This window comes from Solea senegalensis, linkage group LG6 (genome assembly GCF_019176455.1).
Source record: "Solea senegalensis isolate Sse05_10M linkage group LG6, IFAPA_SoseM_1, whole genome shotgun sequence".
NCBI lineage: Eukaryota > Metazoa > Chordata > Actinopteri > Pleuronectiformes > Soleidae > Solea > Solea senegalensis.
The window spans coordinates 5,725,727-5,748,185 of record NC_058026.1 but is presented as its reverse complement, the minus strand read 5'-3'; the positions used below and the strand labels follow the sequence as shown (position 1 = coordinate 5,748,185).

General features: G+C 40.5%; 2 protein-coding genes across 2 annotated transcripts; both read right to left on the bottom strand.

The window, feature by feature from the left end:
- Positions 1-2,245: 2,245 nt before the first annotated feature.
- Positions 2,246-9,308, bottom strand: pycr1b (pyrroline-5-carboxylate reductase 1b). Its single transcript, XM_044029165.1, has 9 exons — positions 9,174-9,308; positions 8,548-8,641; positions 7,696-7,766; positions 7,370-7,549; positions 7,124-7,231; positions 6,840-6,953; positions 5,884-5,976; positions 4,835-4,998; positions 2,246-3,937 (listed from the first exon to the last, which is right to left on the bottom strand). The coding sequence occupies exons 2-9, from the start codon at positions 8,612-8,614 to the stop codon at positions 3,760-3,762; spliced, it is 975 nt and encodes a 324-aa protein (XP_043885100.1). The 5' UTR covers positions 8,615-8,641; positions 9,174-9,308; the 3' UTR covers positions 2,246-3,759.
- A 7,335-nt stretch (positions 9,309-16,643) lies between these two features.
- On the bottom strand, positions 16,644-19,877 carry LOC122771399 (myeloid-associated differentiation marker-like protein 2). The gene is made up of 2 exons (XM_044028955.1): positions 18,763-19,877; positions 16,644-18,178 (listed from the first exon to the last, which is right to left on the bottom strand). Exons 1-2 carry the CDS (start codon positions 19,041-19,043, stop codon positions 17,527-17,529), a joined length of 933 nt encoding a protein of 310 aa, XP_043884890.1. The 5' UTR covers positions 19,044-19,877; the 3' UTR covers positions 16,644-17,526.
- Positions 19,878-22,459: the final 2,582 nt, after the last annotated feature.

Here is a 22,459-nt window from a genome sequence, read left to right as displayed (position 1 = left end):
TCATTATATTTATTTAAAATCAAATCTATGAGTCACCAAAGAATGCAGAAGGAGGTCTGGACACTTTGTGAAGCCACTATGTTAAGTCTCATTCCCAAAGAGTAGAAAACAGGTGTGTGTGTGTGTGTGTGATTATGTGAATCCTGCAGAACTGCACTGCAGCTCGTCATTAGAGAAAAGCCGGTACTGCAGATTCACCGACTGTGTGTGGTAACCATCAGAGCTTCCTCTTTTCTGCAACTGTTTCACCAGACAGCTGCATCGAGTTGATACTCTAATCAGACCAGAGATCACAGTTGCACACAGGTCAGACAACACAGCGGAGCACAAACACAGTCAAAACAGGAACATGGACGACTGCCCGCAAACAAACACCTCCGTTTTTTTTTTCCCATTGAAGTACAAAAAGAAAAACCTGTTCCTCCATTCACTCATCTTGGTTTCTGGCTCTCCTCTCTCCGGGCCTTGATGCGATATGCAAACAACCATGTTACTGCAAAGGTCAGTGATTACCTTGATTGAACGGGGATGACAGGTAGCATCTGGCATACCTGTGGACAGAAAACCCATGCTGCGCTGACACACACACACACACACACACACACACACACACTCTCTCTGAACTTTCCAACTGTAGGATTATCTCCCACTGACCTGCAATCCCAGAACCTCTGCAAGATGGCAAGATGATTGACACCGAGCACAGCCTCCTCACCTTGGGTAAGAAGAGAGGCACGGAAAGCTGCTCCATCAACAAAAGGCAACAGAAGTCTAATAATGAGAGGCAAATGGAGGTCTCCCCAAGAATGGCTAATCTTAACAGAGAGTGGCAGGAGCATGTGGAGAATAACTGTTTGGCATAAAAGAGGGATTATCAAGACACTTCTGTGGTGGAGGAAAATCCACTGCATGCACAAATAAACAGCCCGAGATCCCTAAGAGCATGCAGGTTGCAATTTAATCACAGGAGAGAGATGTGTGTGTGTGTGTGTGTGTTAGTTTAGGTAAAATAAACTAATCCTACAACAGCTACTGTAATAATTGTTCAATTATAATGAGGACGCCGCTCTTCACAAGCCATCACGTTTCTTCCGTCACTTTGGCTTTGCCATTGTGCACCTGTGTGTTGCCTGAATAGATCCACAGGCCTATCTCATTCTAGCACAAAGCAGCATCTGTTAATCCAAAATGTAGCAGCCCCGGAGCTCAGGAACAGGCCCAAATATAATATTTAACACACTTCTATGAAGTCCGCGGTAGCAACCCGGTGTTAATTTACACAAATGTAACTGCGTTTCAGGCCTCAACTACCACAGTAACTTAAAACTCATTAATGTTAAGCTTCTAAGCTCACAGCACGCAGACAGTGCTGTGCTTAAATACAGTTTCAAAGTACCTGTATTTTACTTTTATACAACTTTACCCACTTTGAAGTTTCCATGATTTTCCTGATGAAGATTTGATTATCGTGCTTTTACATGAAAGAAAACAGCAATTGTTAGTACAATAAGAAAATGCATGCATGCATGCAAATGTTAAACTTGTGTTTCAAACTTGTTTGGTTGCGATTCATAAGTAAAAAATAAGACTTTTCAGTTTTCATGTTTGACCAGTGATTTTCCATCGAAACTGCACATTTGTTCTGTACTGTAAAATGTACGGTATAATGTCATCTACATTTCAAAACTTTTTATTGTTTCAGTGCATTCATGTAAATAAACACTTAATGACTGTAGTACTTGTATTTGTGATGTTTGAGGACATGAAAACCTCTGGGGAAGAAGAGTAGTGAGATCTGAATGGGAAATCCAGGATCACACACACACTCAAGTCACATGTCCCACTGACACATGCTTCTAAAAATGAACTGCATTTCCTCACAATGCATTTATAGGCCAGTGAGGGGTATTATTTATGGAATATATACACACCGTAATACCGTATTCATCTCTACAGATTTACAGTGGGAGCAATTTGGATGAATAGCAGCAGGTGAAACATGTCACTGTAGTGTTATAGATAGAACAGTCACATTTCAGTCATTTGAATGGCAGCTGTGTGAAGTGTAACTTGATCTTCCAAGTACAGATAGGTGACAGTGATCATACAGTGCCATCTGCAGGCCAGGGTGCATCTCAATAGTTATACAAACCTCAAATTAAGTGTAATATACCCACTGGAGTTGGAGATTTAAGAATCTACTGATAAATTCAGTGCTGGACAAACTTAGCTTAGAAACAATGTGTTTTGATTCAGCTTCTTTAATATTGTCTTTTTGACTGGTATACCAGTTCAGTGGTCAATATGCTCAACATTAGCATAGATAACATCTATTACAATGCGGGGATAAAACTATACAGAATATAAACCAAACAAAAACAAACAGTTTGGACGGATTGGTGGCAGATGTTATGCTTCGCTTACCATGATTAAGTATTGTTCAGCGAGCAGTTTAAATGATTGAAGCTTTCTTACAGCACTTTGAGGTAATGACTAGGGGTGTCACGATTCTCCAAATCCTAGATTGGAATTGATTTCTCAACCTTTTTTCCCCCCTCTCTTTTAGCACAAAAGGGTCTGTCATTTTTTTAGTTACCTGAATTTAGTCATTCCCACAGTTACATCTACGTCCTTATGACTCCTGCTGAGATATCCTGGAGTATGCTACACGTGCATAACATAGCTTGAACACCGTGTTTGGTCAGTGTGTCAATCAGCAGTTTCCCTGGTTACTATTAGTTGGCAGCAGCTTCAGGTTAGTGGGAGGAGGTGACGTGCAGTCGTGCAACAATGGCTACAACCACAACACCCCCCCAGCACACCTGCAGGACGTTAAATCCTTGATTCCACCTTTGCCTTGAAAGGTCAAGATTGTGTTGTCATTTCGGTCGATATTAGATTTGCAATCGAGATCGTGACACCCCTACTAATGACATCATATTTCCTTACAAAAGAAAACAAAAACAAAAAGTGCCTTTGTGGTGTGAAACAAAATGTGCAGAGAGAGAGCGATCTGAAGAAAACTGTCAACAGCTTGGAATGACTTTTATGTGTGAGAAAACAAGTTATGGGTTTAAGGCACATTGCTCTTAATGTGCTAAACCCGAAATATTGTATACAGGGAGGTATTTTTAATCCATAATGTTTGTAGAGTTCATATATGACTATAAGAAAAACTAAGAATCAAGATATTAAAAATTGGCTATATTCATATTTAGTCGTTAACAGCATAATACCGTTGGCTAAAGAAGGGTAAACGTTGACTAACGTTGTTTAGAAGGAAAAAAAAAAACTCTTAAAGACATACATTAACAGCTTGATGGTTCCCAGCAGCCATCTGCTGCCTAGTGTTCACCAGGATCCCATGATGGCGCACTGGGTCATTAAAGTAACAGCTCTAGACAGTCTAGAGCTCAAACAGACAGATAACATTTTGTCAACGCACTTTTGCTTGTCACTGTGTATCTGGCTTTGTGTACTTGTAGAAAGCAATTGTGCATTCCACCATAAGGCTATAACGGTGATCGATGCACCCAGAATACACCTGTGCATGTGTGTAACCTGGAGGTGACACCATCAGGTCCTCATTGTTATTTGAGAACGAATAAATTATTTGGCAAAGTAATTTGAAAATGACATGAGATCAGTCCTGAGTCCTGTTTTTTCCAGATATTATGGCTGAACGGTATAAAGCGTGTGTATTTTCACATGTGTACATTTGAATCTGTAACATGTTTGTGTGTCTGCTCATCTGTCAACTCAGTTTTTCTTCTTAACCCCTGGACCACGATTGTTGAACAGGCTGATCCCCGATCTACTGTTTCCATTCGTCTCTCCGCTGACTGTCACTCCAGGTTGCTGGAGAACCTGGTCCAGTGTGGTTTTCTTGATGGCTGCTGGAGAAATGCGCTCCTGGTCTGCCAGGTACTGCAGTTCCCTGTGAGAGGAAGAGAAGCGTCAGGTGTGCAGCATATAAAAGGCATGCTGGTTTTTTTAATAAGCCAGTCTGATTATTTCCAGTCCGGCCGACGATGCAGAGATGATCTACAATCAGTGTCTGCGGAAGTAACCAAGAGTATTTAGCAACTAATTGTTTAGCAGAGGCTGGTGTAGCAGTGCTCTTCCGTTATCCTCAGGGTTGACTACTAAACTACAACTAAAACATGACCTTACAAAGTCCAAGTTTCCCCTTAGTGACAACTGACTGGAAGTTACAGAGCTGACTTGTATTGTAGCAGAAGCCTACTCTGCTTATATGTTCAATTCCAGTGCTGGATGCACCCACAAAAACATGGCTATGCTGCAAAGAAAGAACAAAAAAAACAATAAAACACAGGGCAATGCTGGTGGAACGTTTCAGACATGGAGAGCTTGCCTCAGGTCATCTGTCACGTATGAAACAAGTGTTTGCCTGTGCTCATTTGATGAGAAGCAAGAGCTGTGATCACAAATACGTACATTTTAGTAAATTGTGGATATAATCCAACCAACATATATGTTTCTAGTTATCCTGTTGACTGCAGCTTTGTATGGTCAGGGTTAATCAGTTAGTTTGTGTGTCTGAAAGATTTTTACTAGTATGGCGTGAACAAGTTATGACATACTGGACTATTTTTCAACAAGGTATATTTTTAGCTTCCCTCGCAGTTCCTGGTCTTTTAAGCAAATTTCACTGTCATAACTGAAGACTTGAACGTCGTCTGTGGAAACCCTGACCAGTAAAACTCTATAGACAAGTGACACCTCAACTATGGGGATCATATTGGCAATATTGGGAGCCAAGTTTAGCAAGATGTCGATGCCAGTTGTACATTTCCTGTTGCAGCAGTCTCACCGTGTCCTGATGCAAGAAGCCTCTACTGCGTTGATCAGGAGGCTGCGGAAGCCACCACTCTCCATGACATGCAGGGCATGAATGGTGGCGCCCCCTGGTGAGCAGACATGGTCCTTCAGCTGGCCCGGGTGCTGCTCCGACTCCAGCAACATCTTAGCTGCTCCCTGAAAACAAACAGGAAGAGATGGAAGGAACGGCAGATGAGGATTTTTATAGAAGACAACGTCATGTTTGCTTCGACACGGTCACTGAATGTGAAGACAGCATCTGTACTCTGAAGCAGAAATCAATGTGACACCATAATGTGTCATGCAGCTTACGCAGCAAATCGAGACAGCATGTTGGCTTAGAATGGGATAACAGGACTATAATACTGCTGCAGAGCCCTCTGTGAATGTTTACCACTGTCAATGTCATACAAACAACAGAAGATACAGACTAGAGGTTTTATTTATTTAACGGCCAATTACTTACAAATTTTTGTTCTCAGAAAGTTAAACTGTTTCTTTAAATGTTACTTTTATTTCAAATATATAAGTGCAGGCACAAAATGAAGACTGTAGAGAAACACCTCAGTTGTTGTTAAATAAATGGTTATTTATGTTCCGCAATTTTGCGTATCATTTGAAGTCCGATTTTATCGGAAAAACAAGTCAAATCAGTAAACCTTTTTTCATATGAGAGACAGTAGAAATGCTGGGTGAACTGAAAGCAGCAACTAAGTCCACATAACACAGACCAATGAATCAATCAAACAGGTTTACACAGCAATTCATCTCAGGACAAGACATTGACTTCCATTCATTTGGAAAAACCTGAACAAAGCCTTATCCCTAAACTTAACCATAACCAGTCAATGTCTAACCCTAACATTAACCTAACCACAATTCAAATCTTATCATTAAACTTTACCAGTTCCTCAGAAATCAGGTTCTGCCTCCTCATAAGGACCAGATTTTGGTCTTGACTACTGGTCCTGACAAGATCAGTGTTTAAGCCAGAAAAGGCCCTAAAGAGGTAACACACACACACACACACACACAGCTTACCAACAGAGCCTGAGCTCCTAGTCTGACAGCCAGTCTCCTGGGCAGACCCATTTTCACTCCTCCATCTGCAAGAGCATCCACTGCAGTGAACGCCTGTGGAAAAAAGCAACCACATTTTCTCTCTTTAAAAGCATCTTTACAAAACATATAGCAACTGTATGTAAACTGAACATCAGATCAACATCTGAATGTCAAATCATGTTCTCATTTCAATAAATTCATGGAAAGTTATTCCACTGTATTGAAGCTTCTAATTTCCGGATTACTTACCCATCATTCTACATAAGAGTAGAATAATTTGACTTTGACATCCACTTGCCTCCTTGGAGGCAGGGAAAAATAAAACTATGCAAATATCAAACTCAATGCGGAAAGCAGATAAAACCCGACAGACACAATTATTTTTAATTTCAGCAGCCACCACAGACCTCTGTCTGCTACACAGTACGTTTGACGTGACTATTTTATAAAGCAAGACGGATTAAGATTTAAAAATACATGCATGGCAAAACAAAACTATTACCACAGTTGAGCTTCCTTATGGGTTTTCAGTTTTATTATATATTTTTATCCTTATGGGTTTTCCAAAGAAAATAAGACAAAGGCATGCCCCAATGCAGATTTTCCTTGGCATTAAATATTCAATATCTAATGTAAAAACAATGACAAAACCAATGAGTCCTTATCAAAGATTATTTGCTATGAAGCATGCATATATTTTCTGCATTAGCACAAATAGATGAGCACAAAAAAATAGATGAAAGATGTGTCAATAAACTGATACAAAGTACAAAAATGACTCCTATGACAGTTAACATAATGTTGTCATCACCAACTTTTTACTGATTACAGACTATTTCCCCATCAGAACAACAGTGCAACCAGAACCTAACTAACACATTTTACCCAGGATGAAGTTTGATCTGTTTTCACAGACAGAGCCATCAGTCACTTACATAGGCTGGTCCACTTCCACTCAGCCCAGTGACGGCATCAATGAGGTCCTCCTCCACCTCAGTGCAATATCCTACACTGGCCATCAGCTGCTCCAGTAACTTGCCATCTTCCACCTTATTATCAGGATTAAAGAAGAAATAAAATGAGCAGAACTATTCATATGAGGTTCCATAAGAGTTATGTGTAAACACAGTATGGCATCTAGTAGTTACCTGAGCAAAAAAGTTAAGGCTAAAAACGTAAATGATTCCCTTCCGTTAGAATCTAGTTATCTTGTATTCACCTCTGCATGTGTCCCAGTGGCGTACACCGTTGCTCCCTCCTTCACCACTACAGGAGTATTTGTCATACATCTCATGACTTTAGGGGCTTCACGGTGATGTAGTAATTTCTGTTAAAGTAACAAGAATGGGAACACGGGTTAAGTACGTAGTGAAAAGGCAAAATACTTCAAAAACAACATGACTTGAGAAAACAAATACACAGGTTACAAAGAATGAGAGAAAGATAAATGGTGAAGGAGGCAGACCTTTTCAATGGAGCTGATGGTCACACCTGCAGCACACGACACTATGAGATGGCGGTCCTCGATGTCTGGCCCAATCTCATCCAGAACGAAGGGGATGATGTGGGGTTTTACGGCCAGGAAGAGCACATCGCTCTTATTTACGGTCTCTTTGTTGCTTGTTGTCAGGTTCACCCCCATTTTCTGCGAAAGAATAATCACAGAGAATTAGACACAGCAAACAGAGGTGTTATTAAAACAGTAGGTACACATGACAACCTCTCAGACTAGCACTTCCTCTTTCCGCAGTAATCTTCCTCTAAAGAAATGCAGGGAGTATAGTTTCTCACCCTCAGTCCTGACACAGTCGGCAGGTCTGTGTCTGGGGAGCTGGCTGTAATCCTGTGTGCAGCAATCACACCTGTAGTGGAGAGTGTGATATGAGGATGAACACAGATATAGATAATCACATCAAACCAAACCTTGTTGATCCTAAGCAGGGGTATTCACATGTCACTGCAGAACTGGAAATAGTCTTTAGTTAGGAACAAGGAAATGAAAATAAATACATTTCAATAAATGTAAGTTCCTGAAGAAGAAGAGAAATGCATTCTCCAACAGCAGCAATGAAACGCTCCCTGAGTAGCTGCCTGATTACATGTCTGCATGTGTCAATCACAGCTGCAACTGTTTCCTTCACCACACAGCTCCAATTAAGTGTCCTGGATGCAGTCTGGACAAGCAACACTATGTTCAAAGACAGATATACAGTAAAGACATAGCTTACCAATGTACCACAGAAACTCACTGTGTGTGTGTGTGAGAGAGAGAGAGAGAGAGAGAGAGAGAGAGAGAGAGAGAGAGAGAGAGAGAGAGAGAGAGAGAGAGAGAGAGAGAATAGGACTGTTTTTGGTAATAACTAAAGAAATAAACAAGGAGTGATAGAGGTTCCACACTGGAATCATGTCTTAGTAACTCGGCAGCATTTGTCAAGCTCCTAAGTTAATTTACAAAATAATTAATAACGAGGCCACTAAGTAAAATAATAATTGTCTCATGCTGATCATTACAAACGGCAAAAAGTGGACGTGAACGTATTTTTCATTGTCAAACACAGCTGATGTTGGTTAATGGTTAGTTGTGAGTGGTGAGTGGTGAAAAGGTTCACTGTATGGCAGAACAGTAGAGAAACGTGGCCTCACCTGCAGCTGTAAAGCCTTTCACCAGCGCATGAGCCAACTGGCCTGCTCCAATAAATCCGACACTCATTCTGTCTGATAATGTGACTTAACTGGCCTGGAAGAAACAGAAAATGCTGTTAAAGACCCACTGTAATAACATGATTTCAACTTATTGAAAAAAAGAAAAGATGATGATGGTCATGATAATGATGCAACTGCGGTGGGGTGTGTGGAATTGGTACACTGACAGCAAAAGTTCCTCTGACACTCTTGGGAAATAAATATATTATGTTCATCAACTGATTTGCAGCCGTCCATTTTACATTAAGACAAATACTTTAGATATCACAACGAGATATAAATACATTTATGATCTGGTAGGGACAGGAACCGGCAACCCTCCGGTCAAAAGCCAGGTTCCCTTTCCACTTGGCCATGGGCTGCCCAATATGTGTTACGATTTCAATAGAGTTTTACTGTTGGACGGACATGTTGCTCGTCTATTGTTTGCTAAATAGCCTGAGCCGGATAGCATTTCCTAGCTAAGTAATGTCCACCTGTCGTCGGTTAGCTCCTCCGCTAGCAAGGATTCACGACCACAAACGGACGAGAATTACAACTCATTTATATTAGACTAACATAATTACCCTCTCCTCTGGTGTTAGTTTAGTCTCTAAGATGAAGCGGTGACCGTTACGTCCCGAGGCCACAGACAGTCAGCTTGACGACTGAAGTACCACGCTCTGTGTCAACGTGGCTTCCTCTTTCCTTCAGCCACTACAGACCAGAAAGCGTAACGGGCAGCGATGCTGGCCAATCACAACAGCGATAACCTGAGCTCTTGACCAATAAGATGCTTGATTTGTGAATCTGGGCGGGACTTGAAGGCCGTCATCTCGGTTGCATCAGTTCAGCGGGTTTAATCTGCTCCAACCCAGAGAAATGTAGGTCATATAAAAAGAACTATGGGACATAAAATAGGTCATGTTGACACGGACAAACCCAGATTTAACTGAACTTGTTCATTCCACATTTGACTCATTCAAACACACATTGTGGACCTTGACAGCGCTATTTATAGATTGTTTGTTCAAACAATGGTTACATAAAGTACATAAAGCAGCAGACTTGTGTCTACATGTCCACAACGCAAATATTTCAGAAGTTAAAGAGTAAACTAAGGATTTTTTTCCCTAAATTAGTCATGAATTAGTCAAGTTTTCCTTGATGTGATTTACTTTCAACTCTCAAAGTTGGTCTCTGTGCTCCTCAGTCTGTCGGCTGGTTCATAAGATACTGGATATTCTGTTTTTGCGGGAAGTCCTAATGTAAGACATCATTAAAACACAAAAATTAAATTAAAACTAAAATACACGAAGAAAGCCAGAGACAACAGAATAACACAGCATTATCTAGTGTTTTGAAAGTGTGTTCAAGAAAGTTAACTTACAAGTAATAAAACTTATTAAAGGATTTTTGAATTTTTAAGGTTCTAATATAAGAAGATGGTAAATTGTTTTGAGCACAGACCTTGGAATCAAATGGAAAATTTGGAAAAGTGATGATGTGATGTAGATGTGATGGTGAGACTCTGAAGGCAGAAGTAACTTAAACAGATGCATCATGTGGAGAAGTTACCCTCAGCCCTGTGTATGAGCAGAGGTGGAAAGTAGTGAATTACATTTACTCGCGTGTCCCTGAGTGAGTGAGAAAGTTAAAGTATTTGTGACCTTTGACCCATTTTGACTGATACATTATGTGTTTACATATTTTATTTTGTCAGCACTTTAATTTGTAAAGATTTGACTTTAATTAAAAACAATTAATGTGAGATTTGTGTCCCCTTGTCCTTTTTGCACAACACAAGAAAGAACCACAACCTTGTTAAAAAAGCAACTAAGTACATTTTGAACAAGCAACTTTTTTTTACTTTTACTTGAGTACATACAGACCAGTACTTTTACTTGTACTTCAGTAAATTATTTGATCAATACAGTGGTACTTTCAGTACTCTTTCCACCTCTGTGTATAGAGCCTGTGTGTGACTTAAAAAAGTCAGGCCGCAGTATCTTTATCTTTATGTTTTCATAACATTATATTACAATTTCACATTCCCTACAAAATAAATCTTCCACAGGAATGTCCTTGGTCCATGTCGAGCATTTTGAATGCAAATGCCAACTGCAGCACTTCATGTATGGGGTCCTGAAGTAGCTGGTGATATTTGAGGGACCTGAATTTGAATGAAGAATTGTTATTCTAAAAAGGAGACTGCCAGAGAGTGCTTCTCCCTCTCTCTCGTCCCCCCCCGACTTAGATTTGACAGAATCCAAAATAAAGCACAGTTGGATGGCACGCACGCTAATGAGCCGTGACATTTGAATACAGTTTAGCCTCCTATCCCTTAGCACTTCGCCGATGCATATTTTCAAAATTAGCCCTGAACTTGTCCTGCTTCTGTCATTGTGATGCTAAATCTTCCCTCTGCACATTTTAATAGGACCGACCCTCCTCTTGCCTGACTGTCTTGCCTCCTCTCGTCCCTGTTTCTCTGCCATGCCAGGCTAAATTTACACTCCACAAGAAAAAAACTGTATGTCCTTTCTGAGGGACCACATTCCATTTATTTTCCCACAGAGCTGCTGGACGGACTGACGTGCTGCATATGCTCCCGTCTATATGCTCTATATATAGAGCAGAATGCATATAGCCTGACTTTGAGCTTCAGCAGAACCAGCTGCAGGAAACAGTTCCTCTTAAGTCAGCTGGAGACAGTGATATACATCATCAGTTCATTTTTTTACAGACACATACATGATTCATTCCAATTAATAAAACTGTTTAACTGTATAAACATTTGGTGTAAATGTCATATTATATTATTGCATGTAATTTAGGTGGATAAACTCTAAGCTTGTGATACAATAGTGATATAACCTACTTGGTGTGTTCTGTGTTATTCCAGCTTCAGCTTTTACAGAAAGTCTATATTACAAAAGTGAAGAGAGAATTTAACATCCAGCATTTCAGTGCTTTAACCCAATGGATCGGTGCCGCAGGTGCACCCTCGGTAAATAGCAGTGGGAATAATACAATACTCCTTATATGGACATCCTAGGGGTGTGTGTTTATAGGTCACATCTTCAGCTTCTTATGTGTTGTTGAGTCAAAATTATGATACATTTTATGATGCTTTTTTTTTAAAGTGGGAGAAGTGATAATTGTGCAGAAGTCACAAAATAGACAATTGTTCTTCTATTTTTGTTCATGAAAACAAGCCAAGCAAACTTTGAAAGGTGACATATTTCCAAAATTCCACAAATTCGATCCAGTTTTTAAAGCAGCTGAGTACTTTATGCGCAGCTGTGTTTATATAGTTATATAAACACTTTTTATCAGATTGCCCATTGTGCTGGAAAAAATAGCCTCGGTATATATGTTTGAACATAGTAATGGAAAATGTGCAAGATGCCTAAAAGCTAAGAAAACCAAATTATTTTTAAAGCGATTATACACTTAAAGAAACATTATATATGAAAAGTATGTTATAAACCCTTTAAACCCTTCTAAGTATCACATACTGAACCTTTGACACACAAGACACTGAAAGTCAGGAAATATCAGTGTTTGTTGATTCTGTTTTCTTTTTTATTAATAAAATCTCTTGAATCAAATGCAAAAAAAAAAAGAATAAAAAACCAATCAAGTGTAAATGTCATGTAAGTCTAACATTTCCTAGTCTGTAAAAAGTCACATTGTACGCTTCCCTCTTCAACTCGTGGAGCAATTACCCCACAAAAATGTTCTCCAGACTTAATCTCCAACAAGATGAAAAATTCAGTGCTACACACACGCACACACACACACACACACACACACAGAGAGTCAATTTACCACTGCCTGCCTCTCTTGTATGAGCCAGATTCAGCATGTGTGCTGATGCGTGACAACACTCTTTACCTCTGTCATTTTTTGACAGAACTCCACAAGGTTTATTAAAAAATACCTTGTAAAAAAAATGTTTTCGGGCGCACAGTGACGGGTAGATCTTTGTCAAGTGTTCGCAAAAAAAAATTATTTGTTGCTAGTATGTGTGTATTTTTGTGTCTCGGTGTGTATAGAAAGAAGAAAGGACAGAGAGAGAGAGAGACAGAGGGGAGTGTGTTGAGTAAGAGGAGACATGCATATTTACAATAATATCAGTCAGACAGAATATCTCTCATATGTCTCCCTCCTGCAGTCTGACAAAGACAGAATACAAAAGTAAAGAAATCGTGTCTCAGTGTTATGTCAATCCCAAAGCTAATAAAAGGATTTCCCACAACATCTCAAACCCAAATGACGCAGTAGTCGTCAGAGGAGTTGTGCACTACAGTAAACACAACTTCACCCCAACATGTGTTTTACTGTACTATGTAGTGTAGTTTTAGCATGTTTAATTGTACTGATTATGTTTTATATTTCCATCCATCCATCTTCTGCCACTTTAGCTGTGCCAATCTCAGCTGACACCCTCTTGTGCAGTACATTAGCATCATTCTTTGTATTGGAAATATGTGAACTGCATTGTCCCTGACCATTTTTCTTCATAAATTGTCATACTATTTTTGTTCATAAAAACGAGCCAAGCGAACTCTGAACTGTTTCCAAATTTCACAAATTTAATCCCATTTAAAATATGTAAATGGGATTTACATATAAAATGAAATAAAAAAAACCTTTTCATCAGATTGCTATAGGTTGAATTCAAAAGAAGGATATAAGACACTCTATATGGTACATTCTTATAGCCTCTGTATATAGATAAATAAATGTTCTAAGGGTTAAATATTCAATTCCTTGAGCGGATATAGCATAACATCGGTCTCATCAGTCCATGAATATTGCAATGTGTTTTTTGCCCACCTTCTTCTACTATTTCTGGGTTTAAGCTGGGGTCGGAACTGTGGAGCAGATTGAGTTTAACTCTGGTCCGACTAAGGATATACATGCAGTAGTCATGTGACCTTACATTTGAATGTGGAAGTAACTCATGTGTGGTACATCCGGTTTTTAATTGCAATGTTGTGCAAATACTATCTATGACTATCGATCCCAAATTGAAACAGCACGTCAGTTCCCTAATATAACGTATGAGGGAATTATTCATTATTTTGCGCTGTCAATCGGCATGGACAGTTGAATGAATGAAATGAGATAAAATAATGAATTAATAAAATTCAACAATATAACCCAGTGTTAATGACAACTAAACCTGACCTGCCCTAACCCTGGACCTTTAATGTTCACATCCATTTGGAGGTTAGCAGGAGGTAAAAACAGGCCAAAAACCACAGTATTTACTACAGGACAAGAGGGACAAACGGTTGTCTGAGCTCCTCGATTACAGCAGCTTCCAAATTGAGCACTCTTTCTTTTGTACGTAGTAGCTTTTCAGCAGAGCTGGCATGGGTTCAGATCCTCTGGGAACCAAGATGTTCCACACAACATTTGGCAAAGTAAGAGTCAAGGGCTGCGAGGGAAAGCTGACATCAGCAACATGTGCTGTCAGAGATTAGACATGCAGGACAGAGAGCCAGCAGCTTCCTGTCCCCGTCCTCGTGTCCACGTCAGCCCTGCTGCAGAATCAGAAGAGGCTTATGATGGACACCTGTCGCAGCTCATCTCTGTCATGACGGAGTTCATGAGTGTGTGTGTGTCGATACTCTGCTATGTTTAAGACAGAGGCCCACGGGGCGTTAGGAGTAAAATGAGTGCAGATATGGAACAGCTGCTAAATGTGGACGAGCAGAGCGACAGGGGAGGACACACGGGCCGTAATGGCACCACTCTCCCACGGTAGCTTTCTGCAGGATTCATCAGAGCGATGCTGTCAAAAACAGGAAACACGTTATAAAAAAAGCTTCTGTGGCAAAACAAAGTTATTTATTTCTGCAAAAAACTAAATACATCACAGTTACAAAAATTGTTGAAATCACGCAGTGATGTTTTCTGTGGTCTTAAAACAGATTTGGATACAAGAGGAACCAACTGGTGTTGGATTTGTTGTTGAGCCCTGAGACAGATTGCTGTGCCACAGCGGTTTCCTGGGGACTTAATATAATACATTTGTGGCTGCTCTCAGATGTGACAGGCGAACACATTGATCCTGGATTAGAGAGATGACCAAAGATCAAAGCGGGGAGAGGAGTGAAGGATGGAGAGGAACAGGAGGGAGAGGAACAGGAGAGAGAGGCGGTTTGGTGCAGAAATGAAATGAAAAGTCTAGGGGAAATAAACAAAGACAGACTGAGTGGATCACATCTCCTCTTATCTCAGGTTCAGAGGTGCAAATTAAATGTTGCACATGCACACTTGAACCCTTACTTTAACCTGTTACTATGTTAAAAAGGTATATATACAGAGGCCATAAGAATGTGCAATATAGAAAAAAGTACTACATTTAAAGACAATAATAAAAAATATTGGATTGAATTTGTGAAATTTGGAAACACGTCACTGTTCAAAGTTTTATGTTTTATGAACAAAAATAAAATAAAAACGGTCTATTCTGTGACTTCTGCACAATTATCGATGAAATCTCTCCCCACCACTCACCTTTTTACAGCCTGAAGATGTGACCAATAAACACACACCACCAGGATCTCCATATAAGGAGAACCTAATTTACCAATTAGGTTCTGATGAAGCAAACTAAAGTGTGTGCAAATGATATGAAACTGTCTTCCCATATAGAGTTTTTGTCTTCATATAAAGTCTGCGATGAACTCAATTCATTCGAGTGTCACCAGCCCCAGTCATTTCTCAAGTTTGTCAACTATTCTCGTCTTTAAAATGTTAAAATGTAAAATAAGTCAGTGAATTTGCACAGTGATGAAAGTGACCATGAATTATGTATCTGAACCTCCACTGGTGTCATCACACAATATGCATATTATGCATAAACCACAGGAACAACACTGGGATCAAGATGTCCCCACAGTAAAAGAAAAAGTGATTTTGTAAATTTGAGTTTGACTCTGCGGATAAGAGTTCATTACTCAAAGCATTCCAGAGTAAAGCTTCTGCACAGCTGAAAAAATATTATACACTATAATATATATATATATATATATATATATATATATATATATAGTGTGTGTGTGTGTGTGTGTGTACATCAGAAATGATAATGTTCTTGCAGAACTCTCTCCACTGTCACTCTCTCTCTCTCTCTGTGTGCTGCCATTCACCATCATGTGCAAGGTGACACCTCAACATGGTGCCCTTCACAGAGCAAGCCCTTTACCTTCATTACATATCTATAAAAACAAACATATATACACATATATAGACATACTGTACCTGTCTGTAGTATATTTCTGAAAGCTGAGACGTTGCACGTCAAAACCAATGTGTGGTTATTACAGTGATTTCACCCGAACTGTTGCAGGAAGCTGGCAAATCAGCGTCTTTGAGTGGAGAAAGTTGGAAAAAACATCTGTACATAGTTTGTATTTTTCAACCCTTTTTTGCACATTGAGACAAAGACTCAAACAAATGTTATTTTAAATATGTTTCTACTGTTTAAATTTCAAATTTAACAGCTATAAAACGTTTGGTATTTCTTCATTATAAATTGTTAGTACACTATTTTAACATGTAGTAAATTGTAAATAACTGCCAGATATTGAAAGTTATTCTGGAAAATGGGGAAAAGCACTTACTTACAGGTCCATTTTCTGGCCCTTTTATGATTAAAATAAAAAAAATGTCCAGACAGTGATTTCCTGACTAAAAACCTTTGTGGAGGCTTCTCCCCTTTAGCTCAAATCACATTTGGTATATCTGTAGTGCGTGTGCATGGAATCATTGTTAGCATGGTGTTATCCTCGGTCAAAAAAAACCCAACAAAAACAAGCGAGGATAGAAATGTCACTTTTCTCCTTTGGTTTACTCAAATTTACTCAGGCATAGTGTCAGACACAATGCTTCTATCACTGGTTATACATTCTCTGAGGTCCCTGGACGTCCTTAGACAACAAGAACATGCATATGAACCTTAATATTGTGGAACAATTCTTCATTTACTTTGTCTTTTTTTAGGTGTTTTCCTCTGAATATAACTTCTGCCAGTAAATGTTACACACTAGGCCTTTAATATAATTCTCTAATGTGACAGAGAGACAGATTTCACATCACAAACAACAATGTGAGCTATTAATAATGTGGAAAATACATTTAATAAATTATAAATATTGTTTATTATGAGAGTAGATAACGCAAGAGCCATCCAGCCGTCCAGCAGACAGTGTAAAATGGGAGGTGAATATTCCATTAGACCCGTTGATCCAGGTCATCATTCTGTGAGAATAGGCCAACATTCCGAGGTTACACTTGGTCACTAAAAAAGGTTTTTATTTCTCGGAGAGTTTATAAAGGCAGTGGCCTTTTCTGAGCGTTGTCTCACAGCTTCAGTATGAGTGCAGGCAGCTCATGTGTATTCCTGGCAGCTGGGGTAATGTCTGTGGATCACTGCTGTGCGGTTTTCAGATGACAGGGATGCCACGCATGCCAGTATCAGAGGTGCTATATATAGTTGCGACTTTTACGTATTATTTGAATACAAACACATGATGAATAGTGGATAATGTGTGTGTGTTTATGCTACAGGTCAAGACGGAAGAGGAAACGTGTCTTGTTTGGTACGACATGACAGTGAGTCCTGGCTGTTTGGATGATGAGCGTTCTCTCAGAGGGCAGGAGAGGTCATCAGAGGGATGAGGTGTCACTTCATTGGGGTGTGGCAGAAGACTCAGGGGTAAAATTCATTGTTCACATTCCTCAGAACTTCCAGATTTAATTTGGGGGATCCGAGTGCCTCAATAGACGACCATGTGCGGCATCGGCCTCATATCCATTTCTCCCCCTTCAGCCACTTTTAAATATCAAATAAATGCACGTACAAAATCACAAAGTGTAAAGTAAATTATGACTATAGGTATGGGCCTAAGACGAGTGCTACACCCGCGGGTTGGCGCGGGTATTTGAGGAGACAAATCTTGTCCTCTGGGAGTAGATCAGGTCCACCACATACAGTCCAAAGTTGATGAAAGAAAACACGGCCACCACAACCTTGCTGTCCCATGGACACCTCCCTTGTGGACATGACGACGGTCTCCAGGGCGACCCGTATTTAGCATCAAAGCAGATTACTGGCCACACCACTGACGCACTCAGGTAGAGCAGAACTTCCAGGAGGGTGCACACCACTGCGAAGCGGTCAAAGGACATGCAGCGCACAGCTTTGGTCCTCCCGCACACCGTCATGATGACCATCAGTGTGGTCAGAGTGAAGCAGAGAACATAGACGGCGACGCAGTAGATTGTGGCAGCGTGGTGGTAGTACTCGCTGCCGTTAGCCAGAGCTCCGAAGATGATGCAGGCGACGAAGCCCTGGACCACTTTGAGGAGGCCAGAGACGGTGGCCATGTAGCCCACAACAGCCTGGCCCGGCCTGGCTCGGCACAAGGCCACTTCAGCTCCGTAGGCCACAGTGCACAGGATGGAGCAGACGGTGACGGCGATGCGGAAGTCTCTGACGTGACAGCCGGCGTACGGGCACTCGATGCGAACAAAGAACAGTGGGTAGACCACAGAGGCTGTGACGTACCTGCAGGAGAAGACCGGTAACCATGACGTCATCCAAACATTTCATATCATCAAACCACACAAAGATAAGCAAAAAGGACAAGGGGACACGAATCTCGCATGAATTTGTTTTTGATTAAAGGCAAACCTTTACAAATGAAAGTGCCCAACAAAATAAAATACGTAAACCCATAATGTATCAGTCAGCATGTGTCAAAGGTCACAAGTGTGATAACTTTAACCTCTGCACACAACAAACTCTCGGTTTTACAGAGCACGGTATTCAGTGAGCAGCAGTTCTCGAGGCAAAAATACCTCACTGATGTCACAGATCAGGGGAGAATGACTGATTTGAAACGAAAGGGAATAGTATTTTGCCAAAGTGACTCAAAAAAATCACTTGTTATAGCCAAGTTATGCAGAAGAACGCACAACACGAAGTAAAACACCAGGTGACACTCACTCCTGCCCCTTCGTTAGGTGACCTGTATACCATTAAAGTGTTGTTTCAAACGTTAATGTTAAAAACAAAGATGTTTAAAAGATCAGGAAGGTTTGGGTCTCAAACTTAAACACCATACACTTGACACAACACGTGACACTTACATGAGCGTTGCGAAGGCAGCACACGTGACTGTCAGGTTGTCCCAGGATATGGGGAGGCAGCTGTGGAGGCGAGTGGCGTCCAGGAAGAACACCACCACCGACATGGCGAAACAGAAGCACCACGCCGCCATGCAGAACACGCCATGAGAGCCACTGAAGCCGGCACTGTGGGTCACCATGGCGATCACGGCACAGCCCATGGCTAACTGGCAGAGGCGGGCAGCACCCAGAGGTGAGCAGAGGGCCTTGATGTTGAGGTATGGACCTCCTTGCAGATCCATGACTGGGTTGGTGTAAGAGACCTTTGAGAGGAAGAGACCTTCAAGGCCTCAGAGAGGCTTCTGTTGAGTGTTGGGGTTGGATGTTCCTCAGTGAAGGATGATGTGGAGTCTAACGGTTAACTCAAGTCATGTGATGTTGTCCAGTGTCCTGACATCGACCACATATAAGTAGTCCTGATTACTTTAACCTCACTTTGTCACAAGACTGTTCTGGTTCTGGAAAATGCATCCATCTCCAAATAAATCAATCCTCTTGAATCTAAAAATGTCCCAGTGTCTCGGCTCAGACTGTTCTGCAGACTCCAGTCTTCTCGCTGAAGAACAATCTAAATGCTCTGGTTCTTTAAAGCGCTGTTGACGTTTCTGCTCAGGTTGCTCCGGCACAGTCACCCTCCGCTCCTCTCTGCTGTGCTGGAACTTTCTGATTCTCTATTTCGGTGTTGTTGAATCACAGTGAAGTATTTTTGAGCCTCAAGACGGGAGGGAAATCGCTCTCTGAGGGTTTGGGTAAAAGCTCGAGCTCTACAGGCCGACACATACACTCACCTGTCAGCTGAAAGATCACACTGACCCATTAGCCAATAACGTCCAGACTCATGATGAAGTCATGAAACACTGTAGAGCCTCCTCGTCCTGGATGTTTGTCTTCAGACTGTCAGGCTCAACCATCCAACTCAAAATAATGGTCCACACTCAGGATTTCGATTATCGAGTATTTGTCCACCTATAGTACGTTTGTTTTCCTTTTTGGCCAGACTCACACGTGTGTGGTTGTGTGTGAGCTCAACACACCACCAGCTCTACTCAGATATCAGCTCACATCCTCTTACTTTCTCTCTGTCACACACACACACACACACACACACTGTCCCTCCCGGTGCTGTGAAGAGTGGGGGGTGCTGCCTTCAGTCAGTCAGTCAGACCAGAATGGAAGTTATTTGGGGTTGTGCCATGTGCATGTGGTTGGGTGTGGAGTCGGGGCATGCAGACACATTACAGACCCTGTGGAATGAGGAGAGATGACTGTCCACGTGCTTCCAAGACAGACCCGTCAATGCAGGACCATAGGAAGTGAGGACCTTTTAGGATGGTCCTCGCCAAGGTTATTATAGATACCAAATAACAGTTGTAATAAAGGTTGTATTTTCATTCATAATAAGATGTTTTCAATTTGTTTTAGTTTACTGTTTGGGACATAAGGCTCTGCAAGTGAAACATAACATTCTTTATGTTGGTTATTGTAGTAGATGTGTCTCATGAGGGTTATTTCTTATTATTATTTATGCTGTTATGTTCATGTGTGTCTTTAGGCTATTTGATTTTTACCTTTCACACTAACTGCATCCAACCTCAGCACTATGATGCACATTTTTTCTTGTAGACTGTCCATTTGATTCAGAGATGGTCGTTCATTTGTCATTTTAAAATGGCATCTTTTGTTTTTATGACACTATAGGATACCTTTTATTATGACCTTTTATTATGAATCTTGCACCTGGCAAATACTCCATATTACAAAAAACTAACAATAAAACTAATAAAAACTAAACTAAAATGAAGCATTTGCACAAAATAAAAACTAATAAAAAAACCTAGTAAACCCGCTCTAAAAATGAATGAAAACTAACTAATTTTAATAAAAAGAAAAGGTCCAAACTAAATCTAATGAAAAATCCAAACCTACAGTATAATAATAACCTTGCTCCTCACATTCTGTCACCCTTTAAAGGGTCTTTTTGAGGGTTAAGACCTGGTTTTAGGGTTAGGCATTTAGTTGTGATGGTTAAGGTCAGGGTAAGGTGCTAGGGCATAATGCATTATCTCTATGAGCGTCCTCACTACGAACACTGCACAAACGTGTGTGTGAGAGGCTTTAGAATTTTTGACATAAAACACTGACCTTTGGTCTCATGGAGACCAAAACCTGGTCCTAATGAGGCATAACCTTAAGGTTATTGGTTGGTTAATTGTGGTTATGGGTAGCACTTTTTAAGGCTGTCCAACTGTTTATTTTAAAGAGTTGTGATGTTTTGTGGAGCTTATAACATGTTAAAGATGAAGTTTTACAGGTTCTGACCTTCTGTTTGTCCTCTCAAAGCTCTACTAACATCACAAACCGCAGTAGTCCTGGTTTTCCCGGGACCACTTGCTATTGCTACAACTGTCACAAGAGAGCGCCATTGTACCAGCAGCAGCAGCAGCAGCAGCACTGCGGCTAAAAGAAGACACTGAGCCACCACCGTATTATGTCCAACAGCAGAAATTGCTGGAAAATACATAAATAATTACAATTTCCTATATTTAAGTCAAAATAAGTTCAGATCAGAGAATTTGGAACTAGGAATCAACTAGGAATGTGCTACTCACTAACATCCCTTCACTCTTCCTTGTCCTATCTGAAAAAGTGTCCATCAGTGGTCCCAGGGACAGTTGGAAGCCATTGAAAAGTCTTAATTTGTTCAACTCTAACAACAATTGATCCAGGATTTGCCTCAAAGAGAAAGAAAGAGACATAATTAATGAAAGAATCTGAGAGTCCTGCTCCCCTCTGAGTTTGGCCTCTGTTTGAAGTTCCTCTGCAATTACAGGAGAGAGCAATGAGATGGCGACAACAACGTGAACACAACACATGCTGCTTATTTACCGTCACCTCAAGGTGCTACGATAAGCTGGGCCATGTGAGGCTCTGTGTGTGTATGTGTGTGTGTGTAAGATCAAAGCTGTGGTCTCCATGGATCCAGGAAGGCACCTGAAAAATGTGGAGCAGCTCTTTAATGCTGCCATTCTCACACTCACACACACACACGTCTCATCTATAGCTTTGACAATATGTAACCTCAAATACATGTCATCATAATGTATAACATACATATGCTGATGGTCCTTGAAATGTACAGACTGTGTGTATATTTATTTTCATTGAAATGTGCAGGCTTACGTTTAAAAATACAACTTTTTCCCCGCAAACGAATGTAAGATGTAAATATATATAATTTTTCAGAAACTTTGGCTTCTCTTTCCATTATTCAATTAAATGTGGACCCACAAAAGTTTTGTCTTCTTTTAAATCTGTTAATTCTGACACAGCAGGCCACTTGTGTTCCTTTGCTTAGTCGCATTATTACATAGTTTTTTTCCCCTCTACAATTAGTTATTGTGTGTAAAATGTCAGTGATTTGTGTTTTTTTTTTAATTTTCTTCTCGTGTCATTAATGCATTTCGAGGCTACAGCTGTCTCCATCTTTGTGTTGATTTACCATGGTTACAGACATCACCAGCTGCTTGAGCACTGAAGTATAAGCCTGACTCACCTTAGTAAAAAAAATAAAACAATTAGTAACTCCACTATGCAGGTGTTGGGAAAATGATGTCGTTCTGAACGTCATTGTACCGTGTGTTGCAACAAGTTTATCAAA

Excerpts from the sequence above, each read along its gene's own strand:
- pycr1b (XM_044029165.1), bottom strand. The coding sequence starts at position 8,614 with ATGAGTGTCGGATTTATTGGAGCAGGCCAGTTGGCTCATGCGCTGGTG. Across the intron at positions 7,767-8,547 it reads GAAAGGCTTTACAGCTGCAG|GTGTGATTGCTGCACACAGG; the intron begins GTGAGGCCACGT and ends TCTCCACTACAG. Across the intron at positions 7,550-7,695 it reads CGACTGTGTCAGGACTGAGG|AAAATGGGGGTGAACCTGAC; the intron begins GTGAGAAACTAT and ends ATTCTTTCGCAG.
- LOC122771399 (XM_044028955.1), bottom strand. The coding sequence starts at position 19,043 with ATGGATCTGCAAGGAGGTCCATACCTCAACATCAAGGCCCTCTGCTCA. Across the intron at positions 18,179-18,762 it reads GCTGCCTTCGCAACGCTCAT|GTACGTCACAGCCTCTGTGG; the intron begins GTAAGTGTCACG and ends CTTCTCCTGCAG.